Consider the following 21,888-nt stretch of genomic DNA (forward strand, 5'->3'; position numbering starts at 1 on the left):
AGCAGAATTGTCTTGGGGTAGTCCCGAACGCCAGGACTTCACCATGGCTGTTTGTCCTGTTTTTCTTTTCTCTGGTAAGGGATGGGAGAAGGAGAAAGGGCTTTGCCCTTCTCGTCTGTGGCCAGGACCTGACAAGGGGCAGCTTGATATGGTTGAGTGGGTTCTACAGAAAAAGAACAAAGATATCATAGGAGGGCTTCCTATTTTATTAGTCTTACCCTTTGTAGCATTGATCATGATGTAATTAAATAATTTTTTGTGTGATCATTGTCCATCAGTGTCCATCATCCTCATGGAGAGAAAGTTCTATGAAAGAAAATGTCCAAGGAACAAGACCAGGCCTTGGCTTTGTAAGGTCTGTAATCCCAGCACTTTAGCAGGCCAAGGCAGGTGAAGCACTTGAGGTCAGGAGTTCAAGACCAGCCTGGCCAACATGGCAAAACCCCATCTCTATGAAAAATACAAAAATTAGCTGGTGTGATGCGCATGACTGTCCCAGCTACTCAGCAGGCTGAGGAACCAGAATTGCTTGAACCTGGGAGGTGAAGATTGCAGTGAGCTGTGATCATGCCACTGCACTTTAGCCTGGGCAACAGAGCAAGACACTGTCTCTGAAAACAAAACAAACAAAACTCCAAGAACATAGCAGAGGGCTCGACATGCAGCAGATACTTAATAGATACTTGTGGAACAAATGAATGAATGAGGCTACTCAAGTCAGAAATGTTTGATTCCATTTTTTTGCCTCTACTTGTAGGGAGACAACCCTGGTAGTCTATATCATGACTCTAGTGGGCATGTTGGTATACACGTTTACCTTGAACCTGGGATACCTGTGGGTAGTGTTCATCACTGCTGGCACAATGGGGTAAGTTTCACCTCTGGCCTATTTATTAGAAAACACCATTTGCATGGTTCTTAGAGCTTCCAGCATCCTAGGATGCAATATTGATACCTTTACTGACTTCTCACTGACCTCAGGAGATACGGACATGGTGCCCAGGGGTCTTGGGACTACTTGTAGCACTTCCAAAGGCAGCCTGGGCTCTCTGTTCTTTTGGGATGGAGCGAAGCATGAAGCATACCCTTCATGACCACTCGGAGGCTAGAACCTGTTTAGAGTCTTTTTCAGTTTCTGCCTGGACAACATGGGATTATGGAAAGTACACAGGGCTTGGAACCAGAGACTCCGGGTCCTGCTCTCAGTTTTGCTGCTGCCTACCTGTTAGACCATGGGCACAGCACTTAACCATTCCGAGCCTCAATATCCTCATCTGTAAAGGAAGATAGGAGTGGCTGCCTTGTCGAGTTGTTGGAAAGATTGAGAAAGATGACATGAAAGCATCAAGAAGTGTGGTGCAAATGTAAGAAATTAAAGTTGGAATTGTCTAGACCTGTTGTATGAGGAAACAATACCTCTTTCACAGGAGTCTCTGTTCAGCTCCACCTCCCAGTTATTTTCCTAAGGGTAATATATGAGAGTGTGTGTGTGTGTGTGTGTGTGTGTGTGTGTGTGTGTGTGTGTGTCTGCATGTGCATGTGCATACGAAAGAGAGAAAGAGGGAGAGAGCGCACGCTGGCACTCGGTCCTCAGCTGGCTGCTCTCTGGATGGAAATAAGGAGGACTCTAAGTTCCTCCTTCCAGGTCCCAGGGAGCCATGGAGATGCTGCTCAGTATCCAGGAACTTCCCACTACCAGTACAGAGTATGTGTACCCAGGACATAGTCTCTCAGCTGCAGGTTGAACACACCAGGCATCCCTGCCCCTTCTGTAAATGCTCACTCTGGCTGTCACTGATGGCGATATGGAGAAGCAGCAAGGGACACCAGAGGCCTGCTAAGTACAAGGTCTCCCTGTGAACTTCTTCCTGGCCTTCAGGGGTGCCCCTCTCATTGGTATGACCACTTAGAGGATGCCCAGATCATTAGAAGACCTAGTATGTCTTGGCGGGAAGAAACAAAACAGGAAAGGGAGTTCTAAGGGAGGAGGTGGGCTCCCCATCCCTCTTGTTCTGGAAATTCTTCATCCCCTTGTTTCTCTTGTCTGGACTTCAGCTTCTTTATGACTGGCTATCTCCCGCTGGGATTTGAGTTTGCCGTGGAGCTCACGTACCCAGAATCAGAAGGCATCTCCTCTGGCCTCCTCAACATATCTGCACAGGTAAAGCTCGTATTTCCTCTGTTTCCTGGCTGGGCTGACATTGTATCATTTCAGCTCAGTTCTCCTCATGGCTTAGTTGACTGGGATGCCTTTCCAGGTATTTGGGATCATTTTCACCATCTCCCAGGGCCAGATTATTGACAACTATGGAACCAAGCCTGGGAACATCTTCCTGTGTCTGTTCCTTGCTCTTGGATCAGCCCTCACTGGTGAGTTGGAGCCTGAGAGTGAGATGAGGCTCAGGTTGCCAATTTGGGACCCCAGTGTCTCAATGAAGCGACAGATGGGGAGTACCTATGTAGGGGGACAGAGGGAAGGGTTTGTTGGGGAATCTGTTCAGGAGGCAGCACATTGTCTTGGTAGAATGAGCATGGGTTTTGGAGCCAGAGGACCATGTTGGAATCCCAGACTGTGAAACTGACTTCCATAGCTGTTGACCCTGGGCAAGTGGACCAACCTCTGGGAACCTCAGTTTTTAATCAGTAAAATGAGGATAATTAGAGCAATGCGTGCAAAGTCCCTGGCAAATATAAGTGATCCACAAGTGAAGGCCATTATTGGCTTCTGCCTGTCAGGGACGGCAGTGATCCTCGGGCTTTATCAAGTTGGCTGATGGTGCCCTTAGTCATCAGCTCTCTTGAATATCTGCAGTAAGTTTGGGATACCTGTGACCCTTAGGAAATGAAGGTTTCTTCTCTTGGATGAACGTTATAACTGTGTTTTTGTCTTTCTTCCTTCTCACTCTATCAACCTTAGCATTCATTAAGGCAGATCTCCGGAGACAGAAAGCAAACAAAGAAACTCCTGAGAATGTGAGTATGTGGGAGCTTTGTGGAGCTGAGGTCAGGGTCCAGGGCTTTTGGTGAGGATGTGGCAACATAGGTGGGACAGGGAGAAATCCCATGGGGTCTGGTTTTGTCATAGCTGGGAGACCAGCTCATCACTCACACATGGTATCCTAAGGCTTTCCTTGGTGGATGTTTTTGCCATTGCTTTCTTGCTACTCTTTTTTGGATTCTTCTCTCACTTCCTACCCTCTTCCTGGAGCCCCGACCTCATCCCGAGCTTATCAGGGTTGTCACAGTCAGCCGAGCAGTGCCCCTGACTTGTCCTGAGCCAAGTCCTGAGGCTCTGGCTCCACTGCTTTCAGCCTGGAGTCAATGGCTGGGGAGGAAGGCGAAGCCTGGCTCCATCATCTGTCATGGAGGTGGTGGCCTCAAGGGAGTGGCTCTCCTGGAATGTGACAACTCCTTAGGCAGGGCCATGGAAATGGAGCCAAAGAAAGGACAAGTCAGGAAGCAGGAGCTGGGGTAGGAGAGGGGAGGACCAGGAGTGTGACCTAGAACAGAAAAGTGTTTCTCATCTGTTCTAACTGGCTGGGAACCACTTTAAACAAAATGTTAGCTATCAAATCTGAGTGATGATGAAAGAAATTTCAAATCTGAGAAAGAGTAAAGGTAGGATATTCAAAAATTAAAAATAAACTTACATGCTCTTGGTAGAAAACGTAAAAAATATAGAAAAGTGTACAAAATTTAAAAATCATCCTGTAATTTCATCATCTAGAGATGAGATGCTTTTTTTGCATTGATTTCTGCGTGCCTGTATCCACATGAGATATATGAATATGTGTATATAAATGCAAATATTTTAAAACAGAAATGAAACTCTGTCTGCTTTTCTCACTTATTGCAAACACTTTATCAGGCAACTAGTCTTTTGCAACATTTTTTTTTTTTTTTTTTGAGACAGAGTCTTGCTCTCATCCAGGCTGGAGTGCAGTGGTGCAATCTTAATTCACTGCAGCCTCTGTGTTCCAGGTTCAAGCAATTCTCATACCTCAGCCTCCCTGGCAGCTGGGATTGCAGGTGCACGCCACCATGCCTAGCTAATGTTTGTATTTTTAGTGGAGATGGGCTTCCGCCATTTGGCCAGGCTGGTCTCAAACTCCTGACCTTAAATGATCAGCCAGCCTTGGCCTCCCAAAGTGCTGGGATTGCAGGAGTGAGCCACTGTGCCTGGCCTACAACATGCTTTTAATGCCTGCATAGTGTTCCTTTATATGGATAAGTCATGATTTATTTAACAATTTTCCTGTCTGTGGACATTAAAGGTTGTTTTGAATTGTTACAAATAATATTGTGATTAATATGTTAGAAGCTGAATCTTTGTGCATATTCTCAAGTACCATATTTCCTTGAGAAAGGGATCAATGGTCATGCCCATTTTAAAGACTTTGACATGTCTTACTAAACTGTTCTCTAGAAAGGTACTATGAATACTAGCAATGTATATTGCTAGGCAGTAGGCAGTCATATGAGCGCCAACACTGAGTATTTTTCATTTTGAAAAATCTTTGCCAATTTTCTGAGGCAAGAGATATCTGTTAGGGATATTTTTAGTGTCTTAAGGATCTGTGTTGGCAGATAGATGATAATCTTTAGGTCTTTACTATTACATTCTAGAGTTGGCAGGCAGCAGCAGACAAGCATGTGGTAGGAGGGGCCTAGAATAGGAAATTCACTGGGGAGACAAGGAGGGCCTTATAGCAGGGATGATGTTCTTTAGTTCTGCCTGAGGACCACAATAGGGTCACCATGGAGATGGGCTTTCACCCATGCTGTGTACAAGGAGACATATGTTTTGGTAAACTGGCTGGGCGTGGTGGCTCATGCCTATAACCCCAGTACTTTGGGAGGCCGAGGCAGGCAGATCACCAGGTCAGGAGTTTGAGACCAGCCTGGGCAACATGGTGAAATCTCATCTAAAGTACAAAAATTAGCCAGGCTAGTGGCACACACCCATAATCCCAGCTACTGGGATTGAGATCGTGCCACTGCACTCCAGCCTGGATGACAGAGCAAGACTCTGTCTCTGGGGGGAAGAAAAAAGAGGAACGATTTGGTACACTTGGGTAAATATATGTATAGTGAGCCTGGGAAAAGGTGCCTGGTGAAAGGTTTCAATTTGGAACGTGACATATTGTGTCAAGTGAGATGAGATTTTGCTGTGTTTACTTTATAACCTGTTATAAAGTATGCAGACATAGGCAAACAAAGAAAATCAAAATCACCTATAATCCTGCTTCCCACAGATAACCTAGTAGCATTTCCAGTGTTGTAGTCTATGGACACGCTTGTGTATATTTTGTTTTCTACTCTGCTCGCTTACTTAGTATAGCTTGATAAAATTTCTATACTATGATGTTCTACCACAAGCTCATGTCTACTGTATATTTCCATTTAGCTCAATATTTCAGTTGCTCTGCTATTTCATGATTCTTGCAGCCAGATTTTTGTGCACATAGACCAGGTTTGTTAATCAAGGTACAATTGTTGGCTCACTCTCTTTGAGTGTGGGGTACTAGAAAAAGTGCTGAGCGGGAACAGGAGCCTTAGGTTCCGATCAACGGTGCTCACCTTCTTGTGTCCCTGGATAATTCACTATGTGTCTGTAGCCTCCCTGGCACCTGTGGCAGCTTGGTATTGGGGGTGGGGTGAAAGTCATGCTGGGCTAACACCAGCAAGGAAGCCAGACCATCACAGAGCAGCCCTCCTCTGGAGCCCTGACATTACACACCCCATGGCAGCCATTATAACTCAGAGACCCGCAGACAAATTCATTGTTGGAGCCAGGTGAAGACTGGGCACACAGCAGATCTGGCCAGACCTGCTCTTTCTAATCAGTGAGATGTATAGTTTAGGGAAAAAGAGATAGGACTTCTGGGACGGGGTAATGATTGACCTTGACTATGAGCATCTTACTGGCTTGGGTTTCCGTTTTTCTTCTAGCACATACAGTAGTTGCACTTCTGTCTCCACTAACTTGTTTTCTGTTCGTGATTGTGATGACGGCTTTGGAGGAGGCAGGTGGTGTGTGTGTGTGTGTGTGTGTGTGTGTGTGTCAGAGAGAGGGGAGACTGAGTGACTGAAATAGGCTGTTAGTTGCCTGAATGATGACTCCTCATGGCTGAGGCTGACTTGATGCCGAGTATTATGAAGATTGAGAATGGGAAGGTTGGATTTCTACAGCTGTTGCCACTGCCACTAACAGACACTGAGACACTCCCTGGGGAAGAAAGCACCATTTGTCCACTTGACACTGGATTCTGTCTTAGCCCTGTGTGTGTCCTCTAGCCCTTGAGTGGTGTTGGTTATGTGGTGCTGTGCCCAAGGCCTTCTTGTGAAGAAGAACCCTTGATGTCACAGACGAAGTCCTTAAAACAGTAGACAGTGGCCCAGGTTGGCAGCATGTACCTAGGGGCTCCACAGGATAATTTCCAGGCCATATGTAATTCCAAACCCACCTAAAAATATGATCTAGAAGACTTTCCTGTAAATGAATCCTGTGCCATCCGTCCCCTAGAAAGCTAAAGCCACTGAGCTTATATATGCAATTATATATGCTGCCTTGGCATCTACTGCTTGTTCATTATGATAGTATACTCAGCTGGACGTGGTGGCTCATGCCTATAATCCCAGCACATTGAGAAACTAAGTTGGGCAGATCGCCTGAGGTCAGAAATTCAAGGCCAGCCTGGCTAACATGGTGAAACCATGTCGCTACTAAAAACACAAAATTCGCCAGACGTGGAGGTACCCACCTGTAATCCCAGCTACGGGGGGCTGAGGCAGGAGAATCACTTGAACCCAGGAGGCAGAGGTTGCAGTGAACCAAGATCGTGCCACTGCACTCCAGCATGGGCAGCAAGTGAGACTCTGTCTCAAAAAAAAAAAAAAAGAAAAACTGTATTCCTCACCCTGGGACTGCCTCCAAATGGCGATTGTTGGAAATTTTGAGGGAATTGCAGACGTGGCACTTTGGACAGTGATTTGATGGCTAGTCGAGGTGAGTTTTTAGCTGTGAGAATGTGGAAGGAAAAGGGGCTTTGCTTCTGTTTCCATCCCAAGAGCGAGCCTGGAAGAGGGGCACTCAGTTTGTGGTGGCCTTGACATCATAGAAAGCTGGCCCTTTTTCCCTCTGATGACCTTGTGACATTGGGTGGGGTGTGTTTGTGAGTGCATTTATAGCAGGGGCTGGTTGCTTCTTTTCTTGTTCTCTTTCCTGTGTCTCTGGGATGCTGAGTGGCCCCTGGCTCTGCTGTTCTGCACTGATTAGTCACAGACAGGCAGTTGCTCCAGCCAGGATGGAGTCCTCTCCCTTTACCCACAGGGCTGCCTGTTTTGCTTTGTAGAAACTCCAGGAAGAGGAGGAAGAGAGCAACAGCAGCAAACTGCCCACTGCTGTGTCAGAGGATCATCTCTGAGAGGAAGGTGGTGACAACTCAGGGAACATGAACACCCCACCTTTTCCTTCAGCACAGCTCTCACCGCCAGCACAAAGCGCTTCGCTAGAGAAGTTTTTGGAGGGAACCAGCAGGACTATCTGTGGCTTGGATGGCCTATTCCGCCTAGAACCCATGTAAGAGCTTGGATGATTTACTTGGAGAAAATTGCATTTTTCACCAAATGCAAATTGGATTCCCACCTCCACCCACTTAAGGTTATGGGAGTTGGTGTTGGGACAGGCTGGCAGAGAATAGTGGAGTCAATCCCAGCTTGGTCTCTTGCCTTCCCTCTTTTTCTCCATCCTTCATGGACAATGCCTGCAAAATTATCATAGGAAGAGGGCTTATTCAGAATATTAACTTGAAATTTCCAGTGTCCTAAGAGCCTCTCATGAAGCCCAGTTGTAAGAAGGGGCAAGCTGCTCTGCCAGGGGTCATCTCCTGGGTCACTGGACTGACTGCTGAGTTCTAGAGGAAGCACCACTAGAACTCCATCAGAACAGCTCCATCAGGACTTGTGGGCCTAAATTCTCCTGGCCTAACAGGGTCTGTCTCCAAACCCTTTTTCCTAAGAGCTGAGCAAACCAAACATTAATAAACGTGACAAAGGACTTTGTTGTGGCCATGATGGAGACACCTACTTGGGAGGGCTACTACCTAGGTGTGATCGTTCTGGGGGCTACCTGCTGAGTGTATTTGTGGAGGCCCACGTTTGGAAGCTCTGTTAGCTTGAGTTGGGAATGGGAAGGTTCTTTTTTACAGACGTATTTCCCCAGGGACTTCTGTGTGTCACATCACCTCTGATGCCTTTATCTCAATGCTGTGTTGGGAATCTCAGCCATCAGCCCAAGTGCTTGTTTTATTCCAAGGCAGGGTAATCCCAGCCAACTTACTCTAAACTTTACTAAAAACTAATCTTGATTCATTCCACTCTGACCAATCCAAAGTTGATTCTGAGAGATAAGAGGGAAGGGGTAGAAGGAAAGGTGGTGCCCCCTTGAAATGGGAATTGAGTCTGATAGAATTAAAAGCTTATCTCACCTCTGCTGGGGACAGTATTTGTACCACCAACCCCTATCCCACCTGCTTTGAGTAATAATCTTTATCAGACGTTCTAAACTTAAAGGGATTCTCTTTAAATCAACTCAAGTTGATCTCCTTTTCTATCTAGCCTGCTGTCTGGCTGTGCTCATTGGCTTTCGTAATACCTCCTAAAAATGAGATTTTGGTAACTTCTCCTATGCATTGGGCAGTTGCGATCATGACCACTGTGCTGTCTTGCTCCAGCCACTGCCCTGGCCTCAGTGTATCTGGGCAGCCTGACCTGGCTGTAGTACTTCAGTGCCTGGGCCACTGCCTGAGAGGAGCCAGGTTTGTGTATGTCTCTGTGTGTGTGTGTGTGTGTTTGTAGAGATTTAAGCAATGGATGCAAGGAATGTGCTGTATGTAATAGAAGAAAGAAGTTCATGCTTTTGGTAGAAGTAGTGAATTAGTATGGAAGAGAGGTGAGGGTGTACTTTACTTTTTGATAAGGAGAAAGATATTTACTCATCAACCCTTCAAAATGTATTAACAAAATGTTTACCAAACCTATTGCTTTATTTTAAAAACATAATTTGTATTTTCTATTTTTAAGATCGGACGTTTCAAGGCAATAAAAAGTTCTTGGAAAGCAGTCTGCCTTATCATTTGGTGGGGCAGAGATGGCTCTTGGAAGTCCGTACAAGACCGTCACACACACATTCCCGAGGCCCGTGTCTCAGGTGTGGGGAAGGACTGGGCTGGGAGGGGTGCATGTAAGGCTAGAGGAGCAGCAACTGTGGCCTTCCACAGGAGCATCTCACTGTTGCCAGACGTTACCATCCGGGATGGATATTTTTTAAAGACAAGGCTGTAAATAAAGGTTACTGTTTGCCTACATGGTGGGGTGGGGGGCGGGGGGCGGCTGCAACTCAGCATCCAGCACATGACCCTGACCTCTTTCCATGGTGGGTACACACTGGAATGTGGACTGCTTATGAGCGAGTCCACTGTTGTTTCTGGCTCGGCTTCAAAGGGTGGTTGAAATGTTTGTTCTCTGTTTACCCAGCCACACCCCAGCTTGCTGTGGCTGGGGCTCACTGCTCAGTCCCAGTAGCTGCTTTTCTGCGTTCCCAGTTTTCTTCTGAAATGTCCAACTTCCTGTCACTCATCCCTCCCCAGTCGTGATCACCTAGTGAATGGATAAGCTGCTACTATCTGTGTTCTGTACATTTTTTTCCCTAGAGAGTTGTACTATGCCTGTGGCATTCTAGTACCATATTTATTAGCAATTCTTAGTTGGGGAGAAACAATACTATGATTCTCTTTTAAATGATCTAGGAAGGTACCCAAGCCTGGGCTGTTAAGAAATCTAATATTCAGCCGGCTGGCTCATGCTTGTAATCCTAGCACTTTGGGAGGCCGAGGCGGGTAGATCACAGGGTCAGGAGTTCGAGACCAGCCTGGCCAATATGGGGAAACCCCATCTTTACTAAAAATACAAAAATTAGCCAGGCGTGGTGGTCCCAGCTACCTGGGAGGTTGAGGCAGGAAAATCACTTGAACCTGGGAGGCGGCGAGACAGAGGTTGCAGTGAGCCAAGATCGTACCACTGCACTCCAGCCCGGTGACAGAGTGAGATACCATCTCAAAAAAAAAAAAGGCCCGGTGCAGTGGCTCACGCCTATAATACTAGCACTTTGGGAGGCCGAAGTAGTGGATCACTTGAGGTCAGGAGTTTGAGACCAGCCTGACCAACAGGGAGAAACCCTGTCTCCACACACACAAAAATCTAATATCCATAGTGTCTGCTAAATACTCTAACTATACACCTCTTTAGATACTTTGGGATCCTGCCACTACTTGTCTGGAATCACATTTCTATGACACATGCTCAGAGGACCTAAATTATCCAATGTTTTCATTCACTCCTTTCATAAGAGGTCTCTGTGGATCTGCATTCCCATGTTAACTGTCATCACTGCTTTTCTTACTGCCTCCTAAATATAGCTGGCAAGTAAAGAAAGGATAGTTCCTTCCACTGAGATATTTTCCTAGATATAGTGTTCTGGGCATATGAAGCCTGGAATTTCTGTAACCAACTTTGGCACCATAAAAGAAGCCAGCCTGAGGATGCCAGCACAGGTAGGCAGAATCGTAGAGAAATGGAGCTGGAGTCTTTGATCAAACCCTTCTGAAGCTTATCATCTTGTAATTTGTTCTCAGTTATATGAGCCAGTTATCTTCACTGTTTAAGCTAGTTTAAGGTAAGTCTTGTCCTTTTACCTAATGAGCCTTAACTAATAAGAGAATTCCCAATGTATTAAGGGTATACATCAAGCTTCCTATCACACCCTTATAAACCCCCTGCCTCCCTTTCTGACCTTTTCTTTCACTTCCTAACTCGTCACCATGCTGTGATTACATAGCTCTTACTCCTTGAATAAGACTATTTCTGCCTTATAGCTGCTGCTCCCTCTGCTCTAACAGCTGCTCCATATCTCAAGACATTTGACTCCTGGGCATTCAAATCTCAGCTCAAATCCCACCTCTTAGCCTAGGCAACATAGTGAGAACACCATCTCTTCCCACCCCCCAAAATATTAGCTGGGTGGTGGTGCACACTTATAGTCCCAGCTACTTGGGAGGCTGAGGCAGGAGTATCGCTTGAGCCCAGGAAGTTGAGGCTGCAGTGAGGTATGACTATGCCACTGCACGCCAGCCCGGGTGACAGAAAAAAAACAAAAAAAAACCCCAAAATCCTTTCTTCTCAGGGATGACTGTCTGATTATCTAAGTTATGGTTCCCCAGTGCCCACCCCACATTCCTTCTTGACCAAAATACCTTGTGTTTGTTAGCGTTCTTATCACTATCTGCAGTTCTTTATTGATGTGTTGGCTTGTTGATTCGGTTACCTTGACTACAACGTAAGACCCACGGGCAGGGGCACTGCTGGTGTCACTCGTTTCTCTTTCCCGCATGTCTGGCATGGAGAAGCACTCAACACATATTTGCTGAAATAACACATGGCCTTTTGGATACACATGCTGTGTATGATGGTCCCGCCGGGGAGGCCCTCTGGGTAGTGTTTAAGAGCATCTGTCCATTCCAGTGCATTCCCCTTGGGATTTAGTTGTCTTCTTTTCTTGTCATGCAGTTGTTTCATCTATGCTGCCTAGTTCTATTTTTTGTCTCTGCTCTCTCAAGGATCTGTTTTTTCTTTAGGAGGAAACAAGAAAGGGTACTGAGGGTTTAGTTGTGAATACAGAATCTTGAAGGTGGGAGAAAAGAAGATTTGACTTCAAGATCACAAGAGAAATGAACAAGTGACAATAAGGAGCTGGAGGCAGCCAGGCTGACCTGTGTCTTGAGCTGTCCTACTCACTCTGGTGTATTCAATCAGGCAGAAGCTGTGATACTCCTAGGACTCAGAGGAGGCAGGCATGGTCTCGTCTTAGCAGAGGTCAAAGTACAAGGACGGATCAGAGCAGAGGGTTTTTCTATTTATTACAAAAGTTGTTACACAAATACAGCTGACCAGAAGGTCTAAAAACAGCCCAGACTCTTCCAACCCTCATGCATCTGTAGATAGAAGGAGAGCCATGGTCTTGCTCACACATAGGGGAGCCCTTCTTGGAAGAACTGCCTGTCCCTTGGAAGGTTCAGAGTCTTGGGTCCAGCAGCAGAGAGGAGCCCAACCTGGTGGACAACCCCTTGAGGCAGCCCTTGGTCACAGCTGCTCTGGGTGGGCAGCAGGTTTAAGTTTCATAGTTCACACGTTCCCACCACATAAGTCAAATCAAGGCATGAAAATAAAAGGGCAAAAGAGAAAGGGTGGAAAAGGGAGCCTGGAAGAGGTTGTAAGTTGGGGAAGGAGACACAGTGGGCTTCCGAGGAGCTGGCAACTTCTTGACTTGGATGGAATTACATAGTATTCACTTTAAAATTGTTCTTTAAGTTGTACATACATGTTATATGCTTTTCGGTATGCATATTAGATCTTTAAATTTTAAAAATGTAAAAAAAAAAAAAAAAAAGAGGCTAAAAGTGAATGGGGCTGATGATGGAACAGAAAAGAAATTAAAGAGGAGAGACGATGAAGGAAGAAGACAGCCAAGGTAGAAGACGGTGAAGTCCTGGAGGTGGTAATGCTGGCCTTAGTTTCTCTTCTTCTGTCTGGATACTGGTTCTACTTCTAGATACCGGAGCCCGACTAGCATACCCAGGATGGAGAAACCTTAAATAGAGAAAAGATTAGTGCCTAACATAAATACAGCACCTTCCTTCTATCTCTCCTGTGTCCACCCTCTGTACTAGCTATAGAGCTGGGACAGTTCATGTCGGATGTGTAGGGTGGTTGGATGCTTACTTGCCACCATCAAGGGTGCCAGGACGCCAATTGTGGGAGCTGCAGTTCCATAGACAAATAACTCAGAGAGGAAGTGCCCCAGGGCGAGGAGGAAGGTCCAGAGAGTGATGTGATAGAGCCTACAAGGAAGCAGACAGAAATGAGAATCAAAGTTACTGTTTGTTCAGAACAGAACAGAGGAAAAGTATCAGACTTGATACATACAAATAAGAACCCAGGATGCGATGAAGCTTAAAAGAAAGGACACTTATTCCTGAGGATGTGTTGGCCAGGCTGTTCCTGAGGAACAAGTGTCTGATTATTTGATCATACCAATATTCTCATCTAGGGCAAAACTGAAGGTTTCAACTGCTAACCAGAGGAAAATGGCTCAGGCATCCAGAATGAATTTCCAAGTCTCGGCAAAGTGGTGAACTCAGCTATAGCAAAGCAGAGCCTGAATTATGACAATCCTAGGCAGTATAGACAACATTGGATCCAGCATGCTTACATATTTTATTTACCTAAATTGGTTGACTCTGCAGTCTAATCCCACCTGACAGGCATCTGGCCACGTACTTGTCGGTGTTTATATGATGGAAACCAGAGAATGAATGGCCTCATGGGGAATAAGGAGCAAGGACACCTCTGGGGCTTTCAGATGCTCTGGGAATATACATTGGTTACTTTGTGTCTTAGCCTAGAAAAGTAGTCACACCGAGGACATGGTGACCAATCTCATGGGAAGAGAACTTGGTTTTCAGCTTTGACTATAAGGTAGAGAAGAGACAGGCTACTAGGTGACTGCCCACTTCATTTGCTGATATCTTTTATTAAGTATATATTTTTTTGAATTATGAAATATTTCAAACATACAAAAACTTACAGAATACCATAATGAACATCAATGCAACCAACACCCAGCTCCAACAAATCTTAACATTTTGACATTTTGTTTCAGAGACTGTTTTCTAAGAAACAAAAAATTACAGAGAAGAGTTAAATCATCCTGTGTATCCTTATCCTGCTCTGAGCCTGTTCTCCCTCATCCCTATAAGTAACTTGTATCTCACATCTGATTTGTATCTCTCCTGTGGTGTTTTTATAAATTTTTTTTGTTTGTTTTTGAGATTGAGTCTTGCCTTGTCACTCAGGCTGGAGGCAAAATCTTGGTTCACTGCAACCTCCATCTCTTGGGTTCAAGGGATTCTCCTGCCTCAGCTTCCCAGAGTAGCTGGGATTATAGGTGCATGCCATCACACCTCGCTAATTTTTGTATTTTTAGTAGAGATAGGGTTTTGCCATGTTGGCCAGGCTGGTCTCGAACTCCTGGCCTCAAGTGATCTTCCCGCCTAGGCCTCCCAAAGTGCTGGGATTACAGGCATGAGCCACCGTGCCTGGCCACATTTTGGAAACTAGTATGTATGTGTGTTGACTTCCAGTCTCCAGTTAGGGAGAGAACAGGATCAGAGTACACATCAGAAGTACAGGGATCAAAGTCCTGGGTTAGAAAGGGCTGGAAACAGGAGTCAGCGTTTGCAGCCGTCCTGTGTGGGGAGAGGGAAAAGTACATGGTAATGGAGTTAAAGGTAAGTCTGGGTTGTCTTTGCTCACTCCAAAAGCACAAGCAAAAGATATATCCCTTATACTCATCAATAATTCTTCATCATGGTACATGGTCTTTAAAATAATTTTTCAATCCTCCCTTCCTCTTAGTCACCTTGAGGTGACTATTTTATAGTAATTCTCATTTTATAGATGAAGAGACCATGCAGGGAACGTAAATAATGGACTTGCTACTGCAAAGCTAGTTACCAACAGAACTGGGACCAGAACTAAACACACTGCTTCCAAAAGTATGTGTCAATCTAGGACAAGTAAACTGCAGTTTCAAGTTTGAAAAGAAAAAAAAAAGTTGAGTAGATCAAGGAGCTAATCTCCCTGCTTCAAATCTCACTTGAGTCAGTCTTTCTTAGTTTAAACGAATTGGATCTCTAATATTTAGATGTGCAAAATCAGGAATAAAAATCATGACCTCCAGGGCTGCTAAGAAGGTACTTAAGATCATGTAGATAAAAGCTTGGCATAGTAAGAGGGGCTCAATAAATATTTTCGCCTCCTGTTTTCCCCAGATGCCAAGAGCCTGGATAAGACAGAAAAACATTTTAATGGGAAGCTGTAATTCTGACAGCCTCCCTTGGTGACCTGAACAAACTATTTCCACCTAGATAGTGATGACTCTTGCTGGGAAGAAAACTCGAGCCCCCTCCAGTGGCCAGAGCCAGTTACGGCTTCTGATTGCCTGCAATTGTTCACCCTGGTCTGTTTGAGCACTCAAGACAGGTAGAATTCAGGAGCCCTGGCTTCTCTTTCACCCTCACCTGCTGATTTTGCATACGCATACAACAGTTTACTTGTGGGTTCCTCCTTTTTCATGGATCGTGATTTCTGTTCATTCCTGCTGCTTAAGGAGGAATGTGAGAAAGGTATGTGTGGGTGGCTACTCTAAAAAGAGCATATCACTCTACTTCTTTAGTAGAAGAAAGGCTGATTTCTTTTGTAAAGAAGAGGAGGGGTCTGATACAGGCCACTGGATAATGACCTGCCAGTTTGCTATGTCAGTTCCAAAGAATTTTCAGACTTTAATGAAGACCTGTTAGGTCTGTTATATTTTCTAGGTTTGTAAGGAATGTAACCTATGAGTCTTTTATTATGTACATTCTAAGCTAATGCATTAAAATGATTACAAAACAGTTCTCATTACTCAAGGTAACATGTATGCCTTGCATCTGATTTCCAACAAAAGGATGCTAAAGCTCTTCCTTCCCTTACATACGTCTTGTTGTGAATGTCAATGGCACAGAGGCAGCGAATCACTGATGAGAGCAGCGTCCAGATCCCAAAGGTCCGAGCTTGGAGGCCATTCACTGTGTAGCAGAAAAAAGCAAGAGTGTTGAGAAGCGGAGATCTGGGGTTCCTTCCAAACTCCTACTTCAGTGGTGGTTCATGGGAGGTAGGAGCTTAACCTGACCTCTCTGTGGCTGGGCAGGATGGAGGTCCTGGTGGCACACATGGGAACTAGAAGGAAGTTCCAAGGGTGGAAACCCAACAAAGAGCCAAGTTAGGCAAATAACTCCTAGATGTAGTAATTTACCCCTTCTGTCCTGGAAGCCAAGAGGGTCTGGATCAGGACAGGTTTGGGGGAATGTTATAGAGACTGGTCTGGCAATACAAGATGCCAGGAGGCCAGTAGACTTTCAAGGCTAATCCAGAAGAGAACTCAGAGATACTGGGGACCAGTTTAGATGGCCAAATATGGTCTTTAAGATATCGGAGTGCCTGGGTCTCTTCCTGCATCCAGATCTATGCTGTTGGATGAACTAACACCAGGCCTGTGTGCATGGCAGTGGGACAAAGCACTGTTTTTTTAGTTTTTGCTGGGGGCACCTTGCTCTTGGCGGCTTTGTTCTGATATTGCTGTATTAAATATCTTATCCTGAAAGTATAAGTCATATTGCACCATAACAGGGGTTCTTGACTCTGGGCATTTATTACAATCAACTGTGGCAGTTTTATAAAATTACAAGGCCTGGGTACCAGAGAAACTATATTATATTCTCTGGAGGAGGGCACCCAGTATAAGTATTTTCTAGAAGCTCCCTGCTTGGGTGATTTAAATGCAAAACCATGGAGCTAAGGCATCCAGTGGTTTGGGAATGTCAAAACAGTGAAAGCAAAGATACTTCCTTTGCTGGTCTATTGCCTGCTGAGTAAGAGACATTTTAAGGGACAAAACTGACAACTGGAAGATCTATTCATGCTTACTTGGGCTTTAAGGATTTTTTCAGCCTTTGGACAACCAGACAGCTCTCCCAAATTCACAATACTGAAAACCTTTAGATGGTAATTAGAAAAAATTCCAGCCAAATATCTAGCATTAGCCCTGGAGAGCTACATTCTTTATAAACCAATTTGATAGCATTTCTCATGAGAAGACTATGGACATTTCTCTAGTTAAGAGTACTCAACCCGCCCTAACCAGATTAGGTATCAGGTGAAATTCTGTGGGACACTTTAAAGTACTGCTACGTTTAGGAGAGTACCATCATGGCCACTAGATCATAAGGGAGATGGCAGCCTCCATTTCTGTACTGGATGAACATATACACACACAAAGTTCTGCTTAACTATATGCCTTTAAGTCACGTGACCTCTAGACTTCTTTGCCTCAACTTTAAACTCAAAGGGCTAGACCAGATAACCTCTCAAAATCTGTGAATCTATACAGGGTTCCATGACCATCTGAGGGCAGCCTTTGAAGGTGAAAAGATGGAATTATTCTGCTCACTTTCCCACTTTACTGGTTCTTTACTCTTATTATATTTGAGCTTTTCTTAAAATGAGCCTTAGCCTACTTAATTTCATTTTATACCCAGACACTGCAGAAAAACGAGCTAGGTCAGAGCCTGAATCTGGGTTAGCTATAAATGTGACACAGAATTGTCATCTGCTGTGAAATAGTGCTGCAGCTTAAACTACCCCACACATCAGCATGATGAAGCACAAGCTGAAATGGACAAACACTCTCAGCAGAGAGGCTCAGGAAGCCAGGAAAGGCTGCCATGGGCCTTCTTAAGTTTCATTTTTGAAGACCAACTTGAAGGGATTTTAAATATCTTCTCAGGGACTATGTCATGGGAAGACCTTGGATTAAGAACTTTCCATCTGTAACATGGAATATGAATCATGTAAGCCCCAACCTAATTCTGAAGAGGGCGTTGAGATATGGGAAAAGCTTCTTTATGGCTTTCTAGTGAGGCAACACAGAGTCACCACATAAGTCTATTTCCTCACTTGCCCTTATAATGCTTTTTTTAAAAATACACAAAATTGCCCAGGGCAGTGTAAAATGAATGAAAAGTATTCAAAGAAGCTTGGAGGAAAAAGGGTCAAGTTCTTACCACAAAGTCTATTACTCCAGTGGCTGCCAAAGGCTAGCTGAGGCAGCATCAGAATCATCTGGGAAGCTTTTAGCAACTGGATTCCTGAGCTCCACCCAGGTTCAACAAATAGGTTTGGTGAGGGAAATGGGTACCCTGTGTTTGTTGAAGTTTCCTAGGTTATCCTGATGTACAGCCTGGTTTGGGAACCACAGCATAGGGCCAGTCCTACAAAGGATGCAGAAATTCTTTTATTTCTTACCAAGGTTTGGCTTGCCAGTGTAGAGCTTTTCATAGAGAAAGGTGTGGTCTCGGAAGCTCTGCAGCGTGTTGCCCATGGCTATGATGGACACCATAACCAGCCAGCTTCTTAACACATTCAGGAAACGGCTCATGACTCCACTCAAACCTGGGAGGGCTTTTTGCCTTGGAAACAAAGGCAGAGGACATGAGATAATGAGGGCCAGTCTATGTTAACCATAAGTAGGAAGGGAGAAAGAATGAAGCAGGCCAAAAAAATATACTTATTCACACTAATAGAGGTGAACGAACAGTATACTTTGCAATAAGTGGCACAGTACTTATCTCTGTCTAAGCAATTTCTCCAAAATATTACCCTGAATCAGAACGCCTTTCTCTGGGTTGGAATCTGTCCTCTGTCTTCACTTCTCTACCTTCACGTTTTCATGCCACTCCTTTGAAATACAAGTAGCTCAAAGGTGATTATAACTATACTCACAGACACCTGCCTGGCTATTGATGACGGATTTCTTCCAAGCCTATAGAGCTTTATACATTTGAGTGGAACTTATGGTGTGAGGCCACTACGTACATCCCTAGGTTTTCTGGACTCTGCTTCTCAGGTATACCATGCTCCATAAACTAGAAGAACAATCTAAAAGTTAAACATAAATAAACTGCTGTGTGTGAACTCAAAATAAAATCCTAAGCCTGCCACGGACTGAAAAGAGCCCTTCTTGGGCTAGGGGACCCCAGAAAAATCCTAAAACTGAGCTCCTGGCCATGGCGAGATGGGAAATCTAACATGCCCTGTTATACTCCTCCCTTTTCAGATTTAGAGACAGCAACTCACCAGCATTTAAGTTAACATACAGATCATAAGACTGACAGAACAGATTCTTTGTGCAGTGTTACCAAATTATAAACAAGACCTAAGGCCATGCCAGGCAAGGGTTAAGTCACACACTCCGACACTTAAAGAATACAACTTATATTCTGCCACAAGGTTTTTTTCTCAAGCAGTTAGACAAGCACTGGCCTTGAGATAAGCAGTATTAAAACAGCTGTAGCTCATCCAGCTCACAGTGGTTGACTCCCTGACCCCTGTTCCACTTGTTGTAACTACAGCTTTGATTGGACAAGTGACTGATTCTTCAGATAAGATCACCGACCGTGGACTGCTCCTGGCTAGTTTACCAAGATCACACACTTGAGTGTCTTGGTGTCCCGAAAAGACTTTGTGACTTACAGCACCTAGCTGTAATTGACTTCAATGTGAGGGCTCCACTCCAAAGTGAACAGGGGTCATATGTGGTTACATGCATGTTTGCTCAAAATGCATGTGTCAGGACCACTTTCATGAATATTCACAGCTCCTCCTGGAAGCTGTTGAATATGTATGTTTAGCCAGCCTGTCCAGAATAAAGCTCTACCCCAAATCCTTCTCCTTCAAAGTACCTGTGTCTGGTGTTGGTGGGAGGCGCTCTTCCCTGTGGGATGGCTATGAGTGTTTGCAAGAGATAAAGCCTCTTTTCCTTTTCCAGATTTATAAATTGTGTTTTAAATTAATGTGTGGCTTTAGGACTAGTAAGAAAATTATATAGCAAAGGAAATAGCAATTTTGGTGTTGGCTTGCAAGAGTATAATAGGTTTCGGTCATTGAGCACTTACACCACGAACTGTGCCAAGCACCTAACATATATTACCATTTAATCCTTACAGTGAGGTCGACAGGCTCTATTAATATTTCCACCCTACAGATGATGGTTGGGACGGAAAGGTTAAACAAGTTTCTTAAGGTCACACAGCAAAGTTGGCAGAGCTAAGAATCATGGTCTGTTGGACTCTTGCAATGCTATGTCACTGTTTGAGACTATTTTAATGAAGTTCCCATTTTTGAGAAAGAAAAGCATACCATGCCCACTTTTGTCTTCAAGTTGTATAGAAAATACAATTAGATTACATACTTTTTGCTTTTTAATTTTTTTTTTATTTTTTTGAGATAGGATCTTGCTCTTGTCACCCGCGCTGGAGTGCAGTGGCATGGTCATGGCTCATTGCAGCTTCGACATCCCAGGCTGAAGTGATTCTCCCACCTCAACCTCTCTAGTAGCTCAGATTATATGCATGTGCTACAACATCTGGCTAATTTTGTAATTTTTGTAGAGATGAGGTTTTGCTATGTTGCCCAGGCTGGTCTTGAACTCTTGGACTAAAGTGATCCATTCACTTTGGCCTCCCAAAGTGCTGGGATTACAGGTGTGAGCCACTGCACCCCCCTTTTTTTTAAAGGCTTAGATCAACTCTTATTGAGTAGTGATTTCCGTTAGTCTGATTTAAATAAAACCAAAATAGATAAATAATTTAATAATGGGATGACTTTTTTCCATCCTCATTATTATCTTCTTGGTTCATGGTTTATCTGTTGTCAGGCAACGTACGTTTCAGTATTGTTCTACGCTACCCAGTGAGATAGATATTAAAGTCAGTGATGGCCCAAGACAGTGTGAAACACAACAAGACCTCCAAACAAACAAACAAGAGATCCAGAGAAGGAAGGGTGAATTGATGAGCCCTTCAGGGAGAACTGGATCACAAAGGTGGTCTCTGTCCAAGACCACAGAGACTGAGGGTCTACTGGACATCATAGGCCATTATCACTTGGGCCAAGATCCACCTACCGTCTTTACTTTCTCACCCTCTTTCAAGAGGAGACTCCAGGGTTTAGAAAAGTTGCATGGATGCCCCTCTCCACTTTTCTACAAAACGTATCCTTCCATTTCACAGAAGCTCTTAGAAATCCCAACAGATATGCTGATGAGGACAGAGCCTGTGCACTTCTGAATTGCTCTGCCAATTTCTCAACCTAATTTTCTTAAAGCTTTAGGACCTCCTAGCGTGTATGCAACATCTATTTCCAAATTTTGTCCTGGTCCTGGCCCAGCCCAGCCCAGCCCAACCCAGCCCAGCAAAGGTGTGGTGTTAAAATTTAATCAGAAGAGGCCGGGCGCGGTGGCTCACGCCTATAATTCCAGCACTTTGGGAGGACGAGGAGGGTGGATCACAAGGTCAAGAGATCGAGACCATCCTGGTCAACATGGTGAAACCCCGTCTCTACTAAAAATACAAAAAAAATTAGCTGGGCATGGTGGCGCGTGCCTGTAGTCCCAGCTACTCGGGAAGCTGAGGCAGGAGAATCGCTTGAACCAGGAGGCAGAGGTTGCGGTGAGCCGAGATCGTGCCATTGCACTCCAGCCTGGGTAACAAGAGCGAAACTCCGTCTCAAAAAAAAAAAAAAAAAAAAATTAATCATAAGAAAGGGAGTCTTATCCTGGCCCTACCACTTAGTAGCTGTGTGACCCTGGGCAAGTCACTTACACTTTTCATTCTCGGTTTCCTCAGTTGCAAAATGGAGATAGAAATACCAACCTATTGATATTTCTTAACAAGGGTTATTGTAAGAATTATATGAGAAAAAGTGAAGGCTCTTTGTACAATGCTGGGCTCATAGTGGCTGCTCATTCGCTCATCCATTCCTTCGTTCCTTGAATTCACTAAACCTTCTCCATCTTCCTAGCTCCCCCTTGTCATCGCCCCTCGAACCCTTTCCCCCCAAAAGGTTGCCTTCCAAGTATCTACCTTCCATCCCACCTCCATTTTTCCAGACTTTCCGGATCCTCTCAATCAGAAGCCACACAGACACCTACATCCCTCTTATCCTCCATATTCTCCTTACCTGGCGACCGGATCCCCAGTACAGGAATGGCAGCAGCAGCCGCCGCAAACAAGCTCCCCCAGGACAGCTCCAGCCGGGAGTCCACCTGAGCCATTTGTCCCCGCCCCCGCCCTCAGCCCTGCTCCAGGATTGGGTCGTTTCCGTCAGTCCTCTCTC

General features: G+C 44.8%; 2 protein-coding genes across 8 annotated transcripts in view; one reads left to right on the plus strand and one right to left on the minus strand.

The window, feature by feature from the left end:
• Nucleotides 1-9,120, plus strand: part of FLVCR2 (FLVCR choline and putative heme transporter 2) — a 61,906-nt gene extending 52,786 nt beyond the window's left edge. For 2 of the 4 annotated variants that reach the window (XM_002754126.6, XM_009006358.5), the window contains exons 6-10: nt 758-868; nt 2,056-2,161; nt 2,259-2,370; nt 2,918-2,973; nt 7,356-9,120. In XM_002754126.6, the coding sequence (XP_002754172.2) occupies nt 758-868; nt 2,056-2,161; nt 2,259-2,370; nt 2,918-2,973; nt 7,356-7,427 (457 nt within the window). In that variant the 3' untranslated portion in view covers nt 7,428-9,120. The remainder of the gene's footprint in view (nt 1-757; nt 869-2,055; nt 2,162-2,258; nt 2,371-2,917; nt 2,974-7,355) is intronic. The other 2 variants (XR_013521424.1, XM_054240223.2) reach the window with 2 other exon arrangements.
• The window catches only part of ERG28 (ergosterol biosynthesis 28 homolog), a 34,327-nt gene extending 12,487 nt beyond the window's left edge, over nt 1-21,840 (minus strand). The window contains exons 1-5 of one of the 4 annotated variants that reach the window (XM_035261118.3): nt 21,733-21,840; nt 18,019-18,182; nt 15,653-15,743; nt 12,838-12,956; nt 11,951-12,705 (exon numbers count right to left, since the gene is read on the minus strand). In XM_035261118.3, the coding sequence (XP_035117009.1) occupies nt 12,626-12,705; nt 12,838-12,956; nt 15,653-15,743; nt 18,019-18,151 (423 nt within the window). In that variant the 5' untranslated portion in view covers nt 18,152-18,182; nt 21,733-21,840 and the 3' untranslated portion in view covers nt 11,951-12,625. Of the gene's footprint in view, nt 1-11,950; nt 12,706-12,837; nt 12,957-13,628; nt 14,364-15,648; nt 15,744-18,018; nt 18,183-21,732 lie in introns of those variants that run through there. The other 3 variants (XM_035261117.3, XM_054240225.2, XM_009006359.5) reach the window with 3 other exon arrangements.
• Between the last annotated feature and the right edge of the window lie 48 nt (nt 21,841-21,888).

Source organism: Callithrix jacchus, chromosome 8, assembly GCF_049354715.1.
Source record: "Callithrix jacchus isolate 240 chromosome 8, calJac240_pri, whole genome shotgun sequence".
Lineage (NCBI taxonomy): Eukaryota > Metazoa > Chordata > Mammalia > Primates > Cebidae > Callithrix > Callithrix jacchus.